This window comes from Hypanus sabinus, unplaced genomic scaffold, assembly GCF_030144855.1.
Source record: "Hypanus sabinus isolate sHypSab1 unplaced genomic scaffold, sHypSab1.hap1 scaffold_2007, whole genome shotgun sequence".
In the NCBI taxonomy this organism is placed as follows: Eukaryota; Metazoa; Chordata; class Chondrichthyes; order Myliobatiformes; family Dasyatidae; genus Hypanus; species Hypanus sabinus.
In genome coordinates, this window is record NW_026780107.1 from 15397 (window position 1) to 34812 (window position 19416).

At 43.5% G+C, this 19416-nt stretch overlaps 2 protein-coding genes across 2 annotated transcripts; one reads left to right on the forward strand and one right to left on the reverse strand.

Annotated features, from left to right (window-relative positions):
• The first annotated feature begins 1166 nt into the window (after positions 1–1166).
• Positions 1167–6364, forward strand: LOC132387591 (uncharacterized). Its single transcript, XM_059959966.1, has 2 exons — positions 1167–1274; positions 4310–6364. Exon 2 carries the CDS (start codon positions 5118–5120, stop codon positions 5928–5930), a length of 813 nt encoding a protein of 270 aa, XP_059815949.1. The 5' UTR covers positions 1167–1274; positions 4310–5117; the 3' UTR covers positions 5931–6364.
• LOC132387590 (zinc finger protein 239-like) lies at positions 2564–19160 on the reverse strand. Its single transcript, XM_059959965.1, has 4 exons — positions 18690–19160; positions 13678–13841; positions 9197–10749; positions 2564–2768 (listed from the first exon to the last, which is right to left on the reverse strand). The coding sequence occupies exon 3, from the start codon at positions 10425–10427 to the stop codon at positions 9306–9308; it is 1122 nt and encodes a 373-aa protein (XP_059815948.1). The 5' UTR covers positions 10428–10749; positions 13678–13841; positions 18690–19160; the 3' UTR covers positions 2564–2768; positions 9197–9305.
• Between the last annotated feature and the right edge of the window lie 256 nt (positions 19161–19416).

Genomic DNA, 19416 nt, shown 5'->3' on the forward strand with positions numbered 1-19416 from the left:
TCTGTATCACTTTTGCCAATCACCTTTCCAGCTTTCAGCTTCACTCCACCCGCTCCGGTCCTCTCCTATCATTTCGCATTTCCCCCTCCCCCACCTGCTTTCAAATCTCTTAGTATCTTTCCTTTCTGTTAGTTCTGACGAAGGGTCTCAGCCAGAGACATTGACAGTGCTTCTCCCTATAGATGCTGCCTGGCCTGCTGTGTTCCACCAGCATTGTGTGTGTGTTTGAATTTCCAGCATCTGCAGATTTCCTCGTGTTTGCACAATACTTCACATTATGGATCATATATACAAAAAAGTAAAATCAAAGCAATAGTGATAAGCGTGGACGCTGAAAAGGCATTTGATTCGGTTAATTGGAAATTTCTTTACAGAGTTTTACATAGATTTGGTTTCCATAACAATTATTAAAACTATACAGGCACTATATGACAACCCTACTGCTAGGATTAAAATCAATGGATATTTAATCAAATAGTCTTACCCTAGAAAGGGGCACAAGACAGGGTTCCGCATGGTCAGCACTACTCTTCGTATTATATTAGCTCAATACATCAGACAAAATGGGGAATTACTAGTAAAGGGACAGAGCATAAATTGGCTTGTTAGGTGGATGACATTTTGGTCTATCTAGGGCAACCAACATACTCTTTACCTGATTGATGCAATCCTTTGAACAATATGGTCAATTATCAGGATACAAGATCAACATAGATAAAACACAATTACTTTCATATTACTATAGCCCAGCAAGAGAAATTGAAAGTAGATAACCCTGGGCATGGCAAACAGAGTCTTTCAAATATTTGGGCATCATTATGCCAAAAGATTAGGCAACATTGTCAGAATGTAATTATCAGCCTTTATATAAAAAAAAACATTAAGGAATATATAGCCAAATGGAACCTGATTCCTTTCTTTTAGTTTCAGTTCAAGGAGTGAGTCTATTATAATGAATACACTGCCCAGACTGTTATAGCTCTTTCAGACCCTACCAATAGAGATTAATCAAAATCAATTGAATGAATGGAACAAGATGTTACCAAGGTATATTTGGCAAGGTAAAAGGCCTAGAGTTCATCTCAAAACTTTGCAATTAGCAAAGGAAAAGGGTGGATGCGGCCTAACTTCTCTTAGAGGTTATTATTTTACAGCACAGTTGAGAGCTGTGATATGCTGGAGCAACCCATCGTATGACGCTCAATGGAAAAACATTGCGGAGCGGGTACTTCCCATCCCCGTACAAGCATTTTGGCTGATAATAACTTGCAAAGGTACATAAATACTATTGATAATCCATGGGTGAAATTGACTCTTAATATGGAAAAACTACTATAAAAGAATATAATCTCGAGGGAGATACTGCAATTCTTCAATGGTGTGCATATAACTCGGATTTTACACCAAATAAATTGGATGCTAGATTTAAGGACTGGACAGCTAAAGGAATAACAGTTCTTTGCAACATAATGAAAGAAGGAACACTGTTCAGCTTTGAAATGCTGAAAGAGAAACATTTAGAAAAAACAGATTTTTATCAGTATTTATAGATGTGACGGTATGTTAATAGGATGCTTAAAATTGTATCCAAGGCAAGCACATGCATGATAGAGCTATTTAGAAAAGCATATAATTCAGATAACGGTAGTAGAATTATTTCAAGCATGCATAAGAGTTTGTCAAATCTTAAAACATATTTGACTTCTTACATTAAAACAAAATGGGAGAAGGAAGGAGGGATAATTATATCTGAGGAAGAATGGACAATAATATGGAGGTATCAATGGAAGTGTACCAGTTCTCAGAAATGGAGGGAGTTCGGATGGAAAAACTTGATAAGATATTTCATTACACCCTCTCAGAAATCCCATTATGATAGTAACCTCGCTGTTTGCTGGAGAAACTGTGGAAATTGAAATGCAAATCATTATTATATTTTTTGTGACTGCCCTGTTATCAAAGGCTATTGGAGGGGGATACACAATGCCCTACACGGCATCTTTAAATGTGAAATACTCTTGGGGAGTAAGACCATATATTTTGGATATATACCTCAAGAATGGTTGAAAAAAGACAAATATTTAATGAATATATTGTTGGCAGCTGGTAAGAAGACTGTTACTAGGAAATGGTTATCACAGGAGAGCCCAACTTTATGCATGGATGGAAATTACAATGGACAAGTTGGAGAAGATAATCATAATCTGGAACAAATTGATTCATACTGGGAAAAATGGTTTAACTACATAATCCCTCTCGGCCTGCTTTTATTCTCACAAATCAATGAATATGTTCTAAAAAAAGATCACTCCCTACTTGTACATAGTTTTTTTTTCCTTTTGCTTGTTTTTTCTTTCACACTTATAGAAGTGTATACCTCAGATAAATTCTATGTGGGGATTTGTGGCATATATGATTATATGATATATATTTACAATGTCTGAAATACATCTTCTGGAAATGTTTATTTGATGATGAACTTCAATAAAAAAAACAAGAAAAAACAGATAAAACTTTTAAGTATATATTTTCATCAAAAATGAACAGGATTCAGCACTCCATGTGTGTATTTGCAATCATGATAAGAAATACAGACCAGAAAACTTAAATGATAGACCAACTCAGAACAATCAATCATCACTCCGGAAGAAAACTTTAACCAGTGAAATAAGTATGACCCTCCATGCGAGACATCCCAATGATCTGAGTAGACTAGATGTTGACAAGGAAGCCTTGAGCACCTGACTGAGAGTTGGAGACCTCTCCCCCTAAAAAACAAAGGGGGGAAACATCAAAAATACATGAAATATTAACAAACGAGGAAGTTAGTGCAGAAAATGCCAGAGAAATCAGACACAATCCAACACATTCCAGGATCCTGCAGCAGATTAACTCAATCTGATTACTTAGAAAGGTACAAAGAAATGGCAAATATCATTCATCAAAATCTTGCTTTAAAATACAAACTCATGAATGCCCATCACTTCATAAAGGTACCATAAATTCAAGCCCGATACAGTTTTACTGTCAAAATCTTGCAAATTAGATGATAATCAATACATTATTTCAGATAGGACAATCCATAATAACCATCCGGATATAATATTACAGGATAAACAAACAAGAACAACTCCCCCAACAGATAAAACCATTCCCAACACACACGTGTTCCTCAACCAGTGGAGCACCGCACCCCAGGTATTGTTTGTGTCATCGGACAACCAAATTATTTTCTCTGTCAATCAGCTTCCAAATGTTGCTACTCTGTCATTCATTGCCTCATTCTGCTGCTGATCCCCTTCTCATCATATGTTCTTACCTCAAATATTATCCAGATCCCCAAACTCTGCCCTGTGCAGACTCGCCTCTGGTTTCTGACCCTGCTTCATTGAGCATTCAACTAATCGTTTCCCATTCTGCTTTCAGTTTTTAGAGAACAGTGGTGTTCTCTAACAACACTTTAGAAGCAGGGAAAGTGACCCATAATGTGGAAATGAGTCGTGATTAGGAGTTTAACTCGCAATGTCATTCTTCCTCATCCAGAGATTAGAGGGGTGAAGAACATCTCAGACAGAACTGCAGTCAGCTCGACTTCTTCAGTCAGTAGAAAATTCAAGGGAAACCTCTTCACCCACAGAGTGGTGACTGTTAGGAACCCATCACCACAGGGAGGGTGAGAGGGTGAAAACGGGAGGATTTAAAAGGACTGTTGTGGAACAGAATCACTGGGTACAGCTGGCCTGAGTTGACTCTACTGTACACCAGGTGTGTTGTAAATTCACCAAGACAGAGTTTAAAATAGAACTGATTTATTTGTCTCAGGTCCAGAATATTAAACTCCAGTCCCATTAAAGGTGAATGTGCAGCAGAAGAAACTCCTCCCATGCCCAGTGACCTGGGTGCAGAACTGGGTGTGGTGAGCAGCAGCAATAATTGCAGAGTTCAGCACCGACAGTCACTCTCAAAATTGCATTCAGCAACGGTGATAGACAAATATCCAGCCTGCAGTTTATTGAAACTTCCTCCCCAGTGTGAAACTGGTAGTGTGTCAAAAGTGTAACAATGTTTAGGTTATGACCAGAGATGACAGGGATTTGGAGTGCGAGGCTATCCAATGAGAGAAATGTTCTTTCTTGTGAGTTTGGAAGAGAGATTTTGTGCTCTTTTGCTGGGGAGAGATGAGAAGACGTGAATGGAGAGACTGGGCCCTTTTTCTTTTTTTTTGTTTTCTTTACTAACCCTATAGTCAAAGTAAGAATTATAAAGCTCAATCATTTAATCACATATTGTGTACTGTTTTGTATTTCAGGGTACTGATTTACTACAGGGGACACAACACACAGCATCCACCAAAAGGAGATTTCTTAAGTTTGGCCAGGCTGCGGGTCTATGACCCCCCATATTAAGCTGAGGGCCAAAGCGAGAGTTACATATGGTTAGAGTAAAGAACACTGGGGCTGTCTACAAGAAGGGTCAGAGCCGTCTCTATTTCCTGAGGAGACTGAGGTCCTTTAACATCTGCCGGACGAGGCTGATGATGTGGTGGCCAGTGCTATCATGTTTGCTGTTGTGTGCTGGGGCAGCAGGCTGAGGGTAGCAGACACCAACTGAAACAACAAACTCATTCGTAAGGCCAGTGATGTTGTGGAGGTGCAACTGGACTCTCTGACGGTGGTGTCTGAAAAGAGGATGCTGTCCAGGTTGCATGCCATCTTGGACAATGTCTCCCATCCACTCCATAAAGTACTGGTTAGGCATAGGAGTACACTCAGCCAGAGACTCATTCCACTGAGATGTAAACCTGAGCGTCATAGGAAGTCATTCCTGCCTGTGGCCATCAAACTTTACAACTCCTCCCTCAGAGTTTCAGACACCCTGAGCCAATAGGCTGGTCCTGCGCTGGTTTCCACTTACCCCTAGACATTGATTGAGCTTGTTTCTTATTATTGATTATTATTCCTACACTTCTATGTTTATTGTTGCTAACTTGTTTTATATGTGTATTTGTATTATTGATACTGTTTTGCTTATTTTACTAATAAACACCTTTAGCTAACGTGATAGATTTCCCTTATCTGATCTGGTTGTGTGAGAAACCAGAAAGACAGGCAGCAGAAATGGATGTTGACGAGTTTCTGTTAAGTCCAGACTTTGTGGCTTTAAAGAAGGCTAAAAAGTCTGAGTTTTGGGAAATGGTGGAGTCCTTGGAATTCAAGGAGGTTAAGAAAGGGACGACGATGGCAGAGATACAACGTAAGATGGCTGAACATTATCTCATGATGCAGATATTCAAGGAAGAGTTGTTAGAACACTTTCCTGTAGGGAAAAAAGTGGCTGTGATCCAGAAGTGGCCGAGAGATAAGTGGGTGGTGTTGTTACAAAGTGTACTTAAAAGGAAGGCTCAACGTGCATATGCAGCATTGTCGATGGAGGTTGCAGAGGATTATGAGGAAGCAAAACTGGCTATCCTTCGGGCCTATGAGCTGGTACCTGAAGCCTATAGACAAGAGTTCAGGGACTTAAGGAAGCAGTGGAATCAGACGTTCACAGAGGTTACATACGACAAGTGTGTGTACTTTGACCGCTGGTGCGCTGCAGAAGGGGTTGGGGAGGATTTCTGCTGCCTACGAAAGATGATCCTGATTGAAGAATTAAAAGATTGTGTTCCGGATAATGTCCGGAGATACCCGAACGAGAAGAAAAATAAGTCCATATCAGAATCTGCCAAGCTAGCAGATGAATACGCCTTAACCCATCAAATGAAATTTTCCCCAAATAAGTGCTACTACGGAGCAGTAGGGGTGGTAGAGAAAGCCTACCGGCTAAGTCTGAGACTAAGCCGGGGTCTACCGGAAAAGACAAGGAGGAAAAGCCGTCTGGCAGGTCTCCTAGCGTTGTGTGTTATAACAGTGGGAAATCTGGCCACATAGCATCTAAGTTCTTTGCTCCAAAGGAGGAGACGGGGAAAGGAAAGGCGACCGTGCCGACGGGCTGTGTTAAGCCGGTTGAAATGCCGTTAAAAGAGGAGCTAAACCGAGTTCAGGAGGGATGTGAGAAATCCCTTTCAACCGGGTTGGTATCTGTGAGTGAGGGGTGACCCCCAGTGCCAGTAAGAATCTGGAGAGACACTGGGGCTTTTTAGTCCTTAATCCTAAGCAGAGCATTGGAATTCAATAGTGAGACAGATACTGGTGACGTGAACGTGATAGAAGGGGTTGGAAAAGGAACTGAGGCCGTACCGTTACATAAAGTATTTTTGAAGAGTGATCTGCTATCTGGACCAGTCACGATCGGGATACAGTCTGCACTCCCGATACCCCATGTAGATGTCTTACTCAGGAATGACCTGAGCGGGGGTTGGGGGGGGGGGGGGGGGGGGAGGGATGTGTTCTCTGCAGTTCAGCTCGCGAGTAAGCCTGCCAGGACTGAGCCCCCGCCCATAGTTTCTGAATTTAATCCCGCAGGTGCAGTCACCAGAAGAATGTCGAGGAAAGCTGTTAAGACTACCCCTGATTTAGCCGAGTCCAACCTTGATTTAGCAGAGACATTTTTACCAGCCTTGTACCAGGAGAGGTTGGAGGGTGGTAAAACGGAGAATAGTGGGGCTAAGGAAAGTAAGGGAGACAAAGCAGAGTCAGTGTTGTCAAGGAACAGAATCTTGAAATTGGCCCGTAAGATACCCCTGGGTGGACATTTTGGAGTGAGCAAGGAATTTATGGAGGCACAGAGCCAAGATGAGGAACAGATGTGGCAGTTAGAAGGTCCAGGGTTGGACACGGATGATGTATCTGGATTGACAGAGCTGGTTGTAGTTGAAGAATTTAAGTGTGTTCTCAATAATGCAAAGGCTTTCTGAGATAATAAGGATGCCTCTACCTTGAGGGAGTCCGCTGGGTTAGCAGACGAGGTTGTTTTAACCTGCAAGGTTGAGTTTACTCCAGATGGGTGTTGCCCAGAGAGTAACTGGGAGGATCAGGGGAACTCGGAATTTGAAACTGGGACTGGTATTGAAAGCCTAGAAGAGGCAGTTGTCCCATTGGCCTATGTTCAGGTTACTGAACCTTGTGTGGAGACTCAGGAAAGGTCTGAAATGTCTGATTTGGTTAAAAAGGAATGCAATCCTTTTGGGTCAGATGCACTTGGTTCAGTGAAGAAAGGGTTAACCTTGGCACCAGGAGAGAGTGAGGATTCTCAGTCATGTGTATTAAAAGTCAGTGATGAGATAAAAGCTGGTGAGATGGATGTTATTGGAGATACTGAGCGAAAAAGTGTTACTCGACTTTTGAATAAAGTAAATGTAAAGTCGGGTTTGGTTCCAGGACTGTTGTGCAAAGGGAAGGGACCGTTAACTAAACAATGGTTTGTTAACAAGATGTTTGTTTTGAAATTTAAGGATAAGCAACTTGGTGATGTTGCTCAAGTATGTGATTTGGAGAGGCAGAACTTAAAGTGTTGTTTTGGCCCAGAGAGACCATCTGCTAGTGTCATCAAGGAAACTAATCAAATTAAAGATCCTGAAGATAAAATTAATGACCTGCTTAAAATTAATGAGTGGTGTGGAAGTTCAGAAAATGGGCTTAGTTTAGAAAACATCGGTGATAAGCTTTATTTTTCTGGACGAAGCTTGTGAAAGTTAAAGATGATATCATAGTAGGTTGACTGAAAGTTAGGTTTAGAAGTAAAATAGAGATTACTATTTGCACAATCTTCTGTTATGTACTACATTATAATCACACATGTAGTGGTTCACTCTTTGTGATATACACCTAAGCTAAGAACTAACTCCACTGTAGAAAAAGAATTACTGTCACTTACCCTGGCATTACAGCATTTTGAGGTCTACATTTGACCAGCATAGAAACCAGTGATAGTTTATACTGATCGCAACCCCTTGGTATTTTTGACAAACATGAAGAATAAAAATAGATGGTTATTAAGTTGGAGTCTGTTGTTACAAGAATTTGATATTAAAATACAAAATGTAAAGGGAAATGACAATGTAATTGCTGATTGTTTATCCAGGTGTTAATTTGAAAGTATACCTGTGTTATCCTTGTAGTTAAAGACCACTTCTGTATTAGATTAGACTCTGTAATGTGCTTTACTAGTGAATTTTCAACCCGGTGAAGATTCTTTGAAGGGTGGGGGTGTTATGTGTGCTGAACAGACCTGATGGAAATGGGGTCCAGAGCTGACCCTTCCCCCCCCCCCCCCCCTTTGAGGACTATGCAGCTAATGAGAGTGAGAGAGAGATGAAGAACAGAGGTAGAGATATCTGCTACAGATAAGAGAGAGACGACTGATTTAGGTATTATGGCTGCTTCACTGATGGACAGGTAAACGAAACCTTTTGCTGCAGGGACACTTCTTTGCTCGTTAACATTCCTGAAGAGACAGCAGGAGTGGCCTAGCTTGATGGACATAGACATATTGAGTTGATGGATGGCTGATACCCCGTCAGTGGGGATAAAAGACGGGTCTGGGGAGACACTCTTCAAACACACCAGTGGACACTGACCGAGTGTTGTGCACCCACAGGAAGGTGGGGGCTTAGAGGACCGAATCAGAAGATCGGTCACAAAAGCTCACAGTGTGACGGCAGGGCTGGTGGGGACTTGTGTGTGTGTCCAGTCATGCCAGGGTGATGAGTCCACCACTGAAGAACAGTCTAGCTGAGAACGGAGGGGTCATAACCGAATGACCACAATGGTACAACGGAATAAGAAGACAACAGAAGGTTTGCTTGCTGCAGCTGCCCAATCTCTTGGTCGCTTTCTGCCCCCCTCTCTCTCTCTCCAATTGCAGCACAGCAACAGCTACCTCAGCATGGACGAACTGAACTGAACTTTATATTCTCTTATGACTATTCATATACCCCTAGATATTGATAGAGCTTGTTTATTATTGCTAACCTGTTTTATATGTATATTTGCATTATTGATACTCTTTGGTTTATTTTACTAATAAACACCTTTAGTTAAAGAACCACCAGACACCAACATATCCTTCCATTTCTGCTGGTCTGTTAACCCAGTTACTGGGTACGTAACAGCATACTTGACTTAGTATTATTTAATTATTTATGGTTTCATATTGCTATATTTCCTGTTCTTGGTTGGTGCGACTGTCACGAAACCCAATTTCCCTCAGGAATAATAAATTATGTCTGTGTCTGATTACTGAGTTAATTGCTTACCACATTCACAGCAGGTGAACGGACACTCCCCGGTAAGAACTCAATGATGCCTACTTGGTTGATTTGGCTGAGAAAATCTTTTCCTGAAGTCTGAGCAGGTGATCAGCCTCTACCCAGTGTGAATTCGCTGATGTACCTTCAGCTTAGATGACCGAGTGAATCCCTTCCCACAGTCTGAGCAGGTGAATGGCCGCTCCCCGGTGTGAATTCGCTGGTGTGCCAGTAGGTCGGATGACCGAGTGAATCCCTTCCCACAGTCTGAGCAGGTGAATGGCCGCTCCCCGGTGTGAACTCGTTGGTGTGCCAGTAGGTCGGATGACCGAGTGAATCCCTTCCCACAGTCTGAGCAGGTGAATGGCCTCTCTACAGTGTGAACTCTCTGATGTACCTTCAGTTGAGATGATTCAGTGAATCCCTTCCCACAGTCTGAGCAGGTGAACAGCCACTCACCAGTGTGAACTGACTGGTGTCTCAGTAACTGAGATGACCGGGTGAATCCCTTCCCACAGACTGAGCAAGTGTACAGCCTCTCCCCAGTGTGAACTGACTGGTGTACCTTCAGCTGGGATGAGCAAATGAATCCTTTCCCACAGTCCGAGCAGATGAACGGCCTCTCTCCAGTGTGAATTCTCTGATGTACCTTCATTTGGGATGACCAAGTGAATCTCTTCCCACACTCTGAGCAGGTGAACGGCCTCTCCCCGGTGTGAACTCGTTGATGCACCTTCAGTTGGGATGAGCAAGTGAATCCCTTCCCACAGTCTGAACAGGTAAACGGCCTCTCCCCGGTGTGAATTTGCTGGTGTGCCATTAGGTTAGATGACCGAGTGAATCCCTTCCCACAGTCTGAGCAAGTGTATGGCCTCTCCCCGGTGTGAACTCGCTGATGTACCTTCAGTTGGGATGACCGAGTGAATCTCTTCCCACAGTTCGAGCAGGTGAACGGCCGCTCCCCAGTGTGAACTCGTCGGTGTGCCATTAGGGCGGACGACTGAGTGAATCCCTTCCCACAGTCTGAGCAGGTGAATGGCCTTTCGCCAGTGTGAACTAACTGGTGTGTGAGTAGGTCGGATGACTGAGTGAATCCCTTCCCACAGTCTGAGCAAGTGAATGGTCTCTCTCCAGTGTGAACTCTCTGATGTGCCTTCAGTTGGGATGACCGAGTGAATCTCTTCCCACAGTCTGAGCAGGTGAATGGCCGCTCTCTGGTGTGAACTCGCTGGTGAGCCATTAGGTTAGATGACAAAATGAATCTTTCCCCACAAATTCAGCAGATGGAAGAGCTTCTGCCCAGTGTGATCTGCCTAGTGTGTCCACAGGTGGGAAGACGACTGGATCCTTTCTCACAAACAGAACAGGTGAATGGCCTTGTCCCAGTGCGAACTTGCTGATGTACCTTCAATTGAAATGACCGAGTAAATCCCTCGCCACAGTCTGAGCAGGAAGGATAATCGAGTGAATCCCTTGCTTCACTTCTTAAATATCAAAAGAGACAGCAAAACGTGTGTGTTGTGTTAGACATTCCCGTAGACAAATTCCTTGTCATTTTTAACCTGTGAAAAGATTTACAAAATCCATCAATTGGTGTAGAACAACATTTCAGCTGAGATCACTTGAGTTGTCAAGGTGTGTTCTGACATCACACTGTTACAGTGAAGTTTAACCCAATTTGGAGAGAGAAATCACCTTCTAACTGGGCACAGTGCTGGTATCTGGAATGACCATTAAACTCTCTGACGCTCTTCCTGTCTCTATAAGAATGGGTCATCTCTGCCATCTCCAATCTGTGACCTGCCTCAGTTTGACTCTCTCGATTGGTATTATTCCCTGTTCCCACTGAGCTGCATGGGTTCCTCCCCCACAGTAACTGAACACATCCACACAAATAGCCGGCAGTGCATTCCACGCACCCACCACTCTCTGTGTAAAAAAACTTACCCCTGACATCCCCTCGGTATATATTTCCAAGCACCTTAAAACTATGTCCTCTCGTGTTAGTGATTTCAGCCCTGGGAATAAACCTCTGGATATCCACATGATCAATACCCCTCATCAGCTTATACACCTAAAAATGCTCTAAACATAAAGAATTAAATTATTCATTGCTTTGTGTATTTGTCAGAAGTATACAACATTATGAGGGTAAAGATAGGTTAAATGGAAGGAGGATTTTCCACTGAGGTTGGGTGCAATGATAACCAGAAGTCATAGGTAAGTGGAGAAGGTGAAAATTTAATGGGAACATTTGGAAAAGCTCTTTACTGAAATGGTTGTGAGAGGGTGGAATGAGATGTCAGCACAAGTGGTGAATATGAGCTCGGTTTCACCATTTAACAGAAGTTTGGATGGGAGTGTGGATGGTAGGGGTATGGAGGGCGATGGTCCTGGTGCAGGTAGTTGCACAGCTTAAATGTTTTTTTCAGCATTGACTAGATGGGCCAAATAGCCTATTTCTGTACTGAACTTCTCCATGTTTCTATGTCAGAGAAGCTGGCCAAACTTGTTTGGAAGGGAAAAGGTAGGAGTGACAACGGAGCAGCAATGGCTGGAGTTTCTGGGAGTATTTTGGAAGCTGAGTCATCGATGCATCCCAAAGAAGTGGAAGCATTGGAAAGGCAGGAGGACACAACCGTGGCTGAAATGAGAAGCCAAAGACAACATAAAAGCCAAAGAGAGGGGAAAACAAAAGAGCAAACATTATTTGGAAGCTTTTAGAACCTAACAGAAGACAACTAAAAAAAAGTCAGATGAGCGCAGGAAGTGGAATTATGATATTGTAGTCATTAATGAGTCTTGGCAGCACCCAACAGTCCGAGGCATTTAGAGGAACAAAATATCCGGGGCCTCAATATTTCCTGAAAATCAAGGTTCCCTGCACTGGTTACGTTTCAACTTTTATGTTTTTAGGCACATACAAACTCTACACTCTCAAAATTTCACTTCTCAATGCCTCCCACTTACCAAGTACTCCTTTGCCAGGAAACAGACTGTCTCAAGCCACACTTGTCAGATCCTTCCTGATACCATCAAAATTGACTTTTCTCCAATTTAGAATCTCAACCCGTGGTCCAGACCTCTCTTTCTCTATCTTTATTTTGACTTTCATGGCATTATGATCACTAATTTCTGTCACAAGCCCTGATCATTTCCTAACAGCTTATTGCACACTTCTACGTCAGGAATTTTACATACTGATTAAGGGCACATTTGAGAAACTCTACCCCATCTACCCCTTTTACACTATTCGAGTCCCAATCAATACAGGTAGTCCCTGAGTTACAAATGTCCGACTTACGAGCAACTTGTACTTACGAACCGAGGAAGGAGAACGCAGTCCACCATTTTAAGTCATTGCCTCTAACACTGTGTTGAGTGTTTAACTTTGTATTGGGCTTAAATTTTTCTTAGTAAGATTTACCCTGACACCACAAACCCCTCCCACCATTCCTGTCAGCTGGTGGCGCAGTCAGCTCAGCACTGGGCTAGAGAACGGAGGTTCTCGAGTTTGTTTTAGTGACAGACTGCTCCCGTGCCGGGTTGATGTCGATCCAGTGACTCCCGTACCCTCCATGCAGGGTTGATGTTGAGCTCGCAACTCGACCTTGTAAAAAAAACACTGCCACCTCCAGTTTAAATTCCCACACAGAATATTGTGGAGGATCAAATAACCAAACCGAGCACAGCCCCCACTTGTCCCATTTAACCTGTCTCAGTGTACAGTTTAGGACCTGGGGAATTTAGTGTTGCAGTTCTTTGGACCCAGTGGAGCTCTGGAGCTGGCAGAGGTCGGCACCCACCGCCTGCAGTGTTTCTGTTCCACTGACAGGAAGCAATCGCACTTGAAAATAAAGTGTGAATAAGAAAGCATTTGGAAAGAGGTGAAATGCCATCCGTCACTGGAAAAGCATTAGGCTACAGTCGGTCAACTATTGTAACAATTTTAAATGATAATGGATAAAGTGAGAATAATGGAGCATGTGAAAGTCCCTGCCCTGATGAAAGCTACAATTATTACTAAGCAACACAATAGTTTAATTATTGGAATACATACTTATAAGTGTTTTATATACATAGAAAAGTAAAATATATACTATATACTAAGACAAACGTTTGACTAACTGACACTAAATAATACCGGATGTACTTGTTCCAACATACGTACAAATCTGTCTTAAAGATGGACTCAGGAACGGAACTCATGTGTAACCTGGGGACTGCCTGTATATGGAAAGTCAAAATCACTTATTGAATCAACTTTTGTTTCTTGGCATGGTCTCCAATCTGTCTACTAATTTGTTCCTCTAAATCCCTAAGACTATTGGGTGTAAACAAGTTCCAATAATGTCTACAATATCATAATTCCCTTTCCTGAGCTCATCTGGCTTTCCTACGATGCTCTTTGCATTGTGATATACACAGCTCAGCACATTCATCGTACCATGCTCAACCATGACCTCAATGTTTGACTAAATGAGACTCACCAAACTTTCTCCTGACTGAATCAATGGAAACTGAGTCAGGAGCGTTCTCTCTAGTTGATGCTCTCAGTCCTCGGGCTGGTTCACTTGTTGCTGTTCCCGTCTTCAGCTGTGGTTTGCTTCCAGTTGGGGTATTTCTTCCAATAGAACTTTCACCGCAGGTTGAACTTTAACCAGAGAGAAAATAAAGCACATTAACAATAAAACGGAGAAGCAAACATTTCTGCTTAATGTTACTAAGAACAAAACTCACTGAAAGTTAGAAGTTGAATGCAGATATAATGATCTCAGTAAACAATTGGTTATTGTCCATCACACGTCACAAAATGATATGGGATAAGGAGCAATCATTCAGTCAGGAACAGAAGTAGATGATTCAATCCATCTGGTCTGCCCCGCCATTCAACCATGGTTGATTTTTATTCCAACATATTCCTGCCTTCCTCCTGTAACCCTGCAGCTACTTAGCAATCTGGAATATATTAATCTCTGTCATCAATATACCTCAACCAACCTCTGCTGCAACAAATTCCACAGATCAGACATCTTTTGGACAATACGATTTTCTCAGTTTTAAAGGGAAACATCTTTATCCTGAGACGGTGCTGTGAGATCACAGACTCTCTGTCTAATGGAAACATCCTCTGCATGTCCACTGTATCCAGGCTTTTCAGCATTCTGTAGTTTTACTTAACCATACATCCCCCACCACTCCCACTGTCTCTCTGAACTCCATTGAGCACAGGTCCAGAACCATCAAATGCTCCTCACACATAAAGCCGATCATTTCTGAGATTATTCATGTGAACCTTGTTGGCAACAACTGCACTGAACACATTTCCAGGAAAAACAGACAAATTGGTACCAGGTTAATTGATAGGGAAAGTTGTGCTTTCTTCACCGTTGTACCAGCACAGAAAGAGCCATTTCCATTCCCAGGTTAAACCAGGTCAATTTCAGGAAATATAAACCAGTCCAGGATGAATGTAATATAAAGAAGCTGGATTTACCAGAAACGCTCAGCAGGTAAGGAACAGCTGTGGGGAGAGGAACAAACTCTACAATTCAGGTTAATAACATTTCATCAGAATGACTTCAAACGTTTTCAGTTTTTAGTGCAGATTTCCAGCAACTTGAGATTCTGCTTGACTTGCACCGAGTGGCCAACAGATGACAGTGAGTGGGGGGGATTTCTAAACACAGTTTGACCACCAAACTCGCAGGTCTATTTTTCCTGTTGTAAACACAGAACAGCCCATTTACTCATAGCCACTCCTCAGATTAGCAGTCAATGCTTCCAAAGGAACTCCAGAAACTAACATCTGATCCTACAACAGAAGTACTTGCTCAACACCCCATAAGCCCAAGCAGCTCGATTCCTGGGACCATTTTACCTGGATCAAAAACTGTAATATCCCAGGACCCAACCTCATAGATCTCACACTGGGTAGTGCAGTCTGGGATTTCCCCACAACCAATGTGCAGCTGCTCGAAATTTCTGCTTCATTGCAGAAGGATGACCATCCAGCCCCTTCTGTAGAAGCACTAACTGAAGTCAAAGCTATCACAGGACTAGGGTCCAAGCACCAACTCTCCCAGTACTCTTTGCTGACTGTAATACGATGAAGTGTGTCAGCCAGTCACAGTTCAAAAACTAGACCCTCCACACCAATGCACAACAGAAATGGGACCTGATGACCCTCTGGCATTCCAGCTAACAAAAAGTGATTTTGGAAATAACTCAGTGAGGTCAAAGGTGTAAAAGAATAGTTCACAATGAAGACTATGGTTAGAAGGATTGCTGATATTTATCACTGAAAAGGTGTGATACAGGGTGGACCAAGGTTGACCCAGATAGTTGATGCATATCACTGAAGATGGGGTCAGAGAGACTGGACAGAGGTTGAACAAGATGGGCAGGGAATGAGCAGATGTAACCAGATGGGAGAAGAGATCAAGGACAATCACTGATGGTTCTCCAGCAATATGCAGATACTGAATTAATGGTACATACTACTGTATAAAGGATTCCAAAATGACAAAGTTAGAACAACCAGTAAAAACATTGCCAGATATACTTTGATCCTCACCGTAGTTTTATCAACAAGCTTTCCATCCGGACACTTCATGCTTTTTATGGTAACTACTCTGCCCCTGACTGTGAGGATCTGCAGAGACTTTTGGATCCAGAACAGCACATCACAGAAACCACTCCACCCCTAGACTTCCCAGTCACTCAGTAAAGCAGGCAGTGAAATCAAAGATCCCCACAACCTGGGACGTTCTCCTTTCTCACCCACCCCAGTCCGGGAGAAGACAATAGCCACAAAGCTCACGGACAAATGTGAGGAGCCTCAGCAAGCTTGGCGACTTGGGGAAAGTTAACGGGACTCAGTGGCCAACATCAGATTTCCCCAACACAACATGTGATCTTGCATCACAAACCGGAGGGCGGGAGAGTTCTGCAAGAAAAAGCCGTATGTGACCTGTCTGTGGGTCACCCATTTCAACTCTGCAGAAATAGACAGCCTGTGCTCCTGGTTTGGATCGTTCAATGCAGATTAAGTGAAGGGGACACATTTTTGACCAGCCCAGATAATCGGAAAATAAATGAGTAATTGGCCCTCAGTTCGGGGCTCACGGCCCACATTGGATCTCCCCACTCGGGATCGGTCTCAGTACTCACCGATGGGACAGCAATATCTTTGGCCCACAGACTGTGATCTGACCCCTGGCTCCCCGACCCAGGAGGCGAGGACACCTTCCCCGATCCCACAGACATTCCTCTTCAGTACAGAGCAGAAAGGAAAACACTGCCCACCCAGAGTCTGTGAGCATAAGCGAAGGGATTGTTACATCTGTGGTTAAATGGGAGGGGCAAACGGGATCACTTGGCTGGTACCCCAGGCAGAGAGTCCAGCTGCCAACCACTTCTGTGGAAAGAGCCAAACTTGCCACTTACATCTCCTCTCACCTTAAGTGTATTAGACATTTCAACCCCCAGGAAAAATATATCGTCTGTCCACTCAGATTCAGTTTTATTATCACTGGCGTGCATCATGAAATTTGTTAACTTTGCAGCAGCAGTTCAATGCAATACGCAATATAGAAGAAAAATAATCCTAAAAATAAATAACTAAATCAATTACAGTATCCATATATCTGGGAACATTGCTCGTCGTGATTTTTATAAAATGACCTGGATGAGGAAGTGAAGGGATATGTTAGTAAATTTGCTGATGACACAAAACTTGGGGGTGTTGTGGATAGTGTGGAAAGTGTTAGAGCTTACAGCGGGCACCGAAAGCATGCAAAACCAGGCTGAGGGGTCGCAATTGGAGTTCAACCCGGATAAGTTTGAAGTTGTTCATTTTGTTTGGTCAAATGTGATGGCAGAATATAGCATTAATGGTAAGGCTCATGGCAGTGTGGAGGATCTGCGGGATCTTGGGGTCCGAGTCCATAGGACACTCAAAGTTGCGACGCAGGTTGACTCTCTGTTTAAGACTATGTATATTGCATTGACCTTTATTAATCGTGGGAATGCGTTTAGAAGCGAGAGGTAATGTTGCAGCCATACAGGACCCTGGTCACACGCAACTGTGTTCAATTCTGGTCACCTTACTACAGGAAGAATGTGGAAACCTTAGAAAGAGTGCAAAGGAGGTTTACAAGGATGTTGCCTGGATTGGGGAGCATGCCTTATAAGAATAGGCGGAGTGAACTCGACCATTTCTTCTTGGAGTGATGGAGGATAAGAGGTAACCTGATAGAGGTGTATAAGATGATAAGAGGCATAGGTCGTGTTCAAGGGTTCAATGTCCATTTGGCAATCAGATGGCAGAGGGGAAGAAACTGTTTCTGAATCACTGAGTGTGTGCCTTCAGCCTTCTGTACCTCGCTATCTGATGGTAAAATTGAGAAAAGGGCAGCCCTGGGTGCTGGAGTTCCTTAACAATGGACGCTGCCTTCTGAGACACTGCTTCTAATCCTCTGGTAATCGTATAAACATCTATCCAGAGAAAACAACATGAGATTGTCCAACCTCCCGTTACAGCTCATGCCCTCTAATCCAGACACTATCCTGGTATACCTCTTCTGCGCTCTCTCCAAAGCCCCGACATCCTTCCGTGAATGGGGGCGACCAGAACTGTATGAAACACTCCAGATGTGCTCTAACTAGTTTTATAAAGCTGCAACGCAACTTCCCGACTTTTGAACTCAGTGCTTCAACTAATAAAGACAACCATGCCATTTGCCTTCTTAACCATCCGATCAATCTGCGCAGTCTCTTTCAGGGAGCGATGCACTTGGAGTCTAAGATCCCTCTGATCATCGACACTGTTCAGGGTTTTGCATTTTACAGTGTACTGTCTCATACATTCAACCTACCGAGCTGCCAAGATGATCATCACGAATCAAATCTCACTGAGATTTCTCAGGTCCTGTTGAATCTATTGCCAAGTGCACAAGTACGGGAAGGTACAGGTACAGAGAAACACTGACTTGTGGCAGCATCACAGGCAAGTACATTCAGAAAACACACGGAACATAAATTGTACAATTCTCTGTCAGTAACAATATGGAAACATGTTTTACTTCATCCTGCTAACAGGACCAGAACAACAGGGGCTGAGCGGCGGCTCATCTCAGACGGTTCGGTGTGAAGGTCTCACAACCCGGACCGACCCCGGCAGATTCTGTGAAGGAAGCGAGGCGAGGCCGCCAGTTCGGGAAAGTTCATCCCCTCCCCCATCAGGTTGCACCGATCACCTTGTGTTTCTCTCTCCCTCCCCACCCCACCTTTTATTCTCCAGTCCTGTCGAAGGGTTTCGGCTGCTAATGCCGACTGTATTCTTCTCCTAGATGCTGCCCGGCCTGCTGAGTTCCTCCAGCATTTTGTGCGCTTTGCTCCCATTCCCAACATCTGCAGGCTTTATCTTGCTTGAGTTCTGGAAAGTTAACTCACTACCCACCGTCAGACCTCCCCGCTCGGAACCGGCTTCTATACTCACCGAAGGAAAATTGTTGGTGTCGCCCCACAGAGAATAATCCGCCTCCGGCTCCCCGTCCAAAGGGGCGAGAACCCCCTCCCAATCCCGAACACACCGCCAACCAACTTTCACAAAGAACGAAAAAACAACACTGCCTTTCCCGGGACTGTGAGCATGCGCATTGTGCTCATTGCGTCACGGGCGTTGGGCGGAGCATCGGAATCAAACCCGCAGATGCTACCGATCTGCGGTGAAACAGGATCACGTGACTCGGTGACTGTTTCTTCCCCCTTCACATATTGCCCAACCCACCGCCGCATTTCCCAAAATATTTCATTATTTCCCTATATTATTTCCATTAGACAAGTATTTAGTTTTTCCCTCCATATCTTCCCCGATCCCTTTTCAGCCACCCCCAGGTCATAGAGTTCTCAGAGTTATAATTTCGATTCCCATCCCGTCCCGACACACAATTCAGAACCACCCCGGAAATGTGCGGGTTTCATTTAAATCAGTCTATGTTCATAAACGCTTATTTCTATTTACATTCCTCTGGCTTCATTGGACAGGAACACTGAAACATCAAGTGAGAAACAGCAGGATGTGGCCATTCAGCCCCTCTAACCGTCAGCAAGATGGCGGCTGCTCTTCCATCTTAGCCACATGTTTCTGCCCGATCGTCATTTCCTCGATCCCTTCTGTCTCCACACATCTGCCGGCCTCTTTTGTAGGAGGACGATCACTGAGT

Bases quoted from the DNA above. Each gene is read 5' to 3' on its own strand.
- LOC132387591 (XM_059959966.1), top strand. From the start codon at position 5,118: ATGGATGTTGACGAGTTTCTGTTAAGTCCAGACTTTGTGGCTTTAAAG.
- LOC132387590 (XM_059959965.1), bottom strand. From the start codon at position 10,427: ATGGCTCACCAGCGAGTTCACACCAGAGAGCGGCCATTCACCTGCTCA.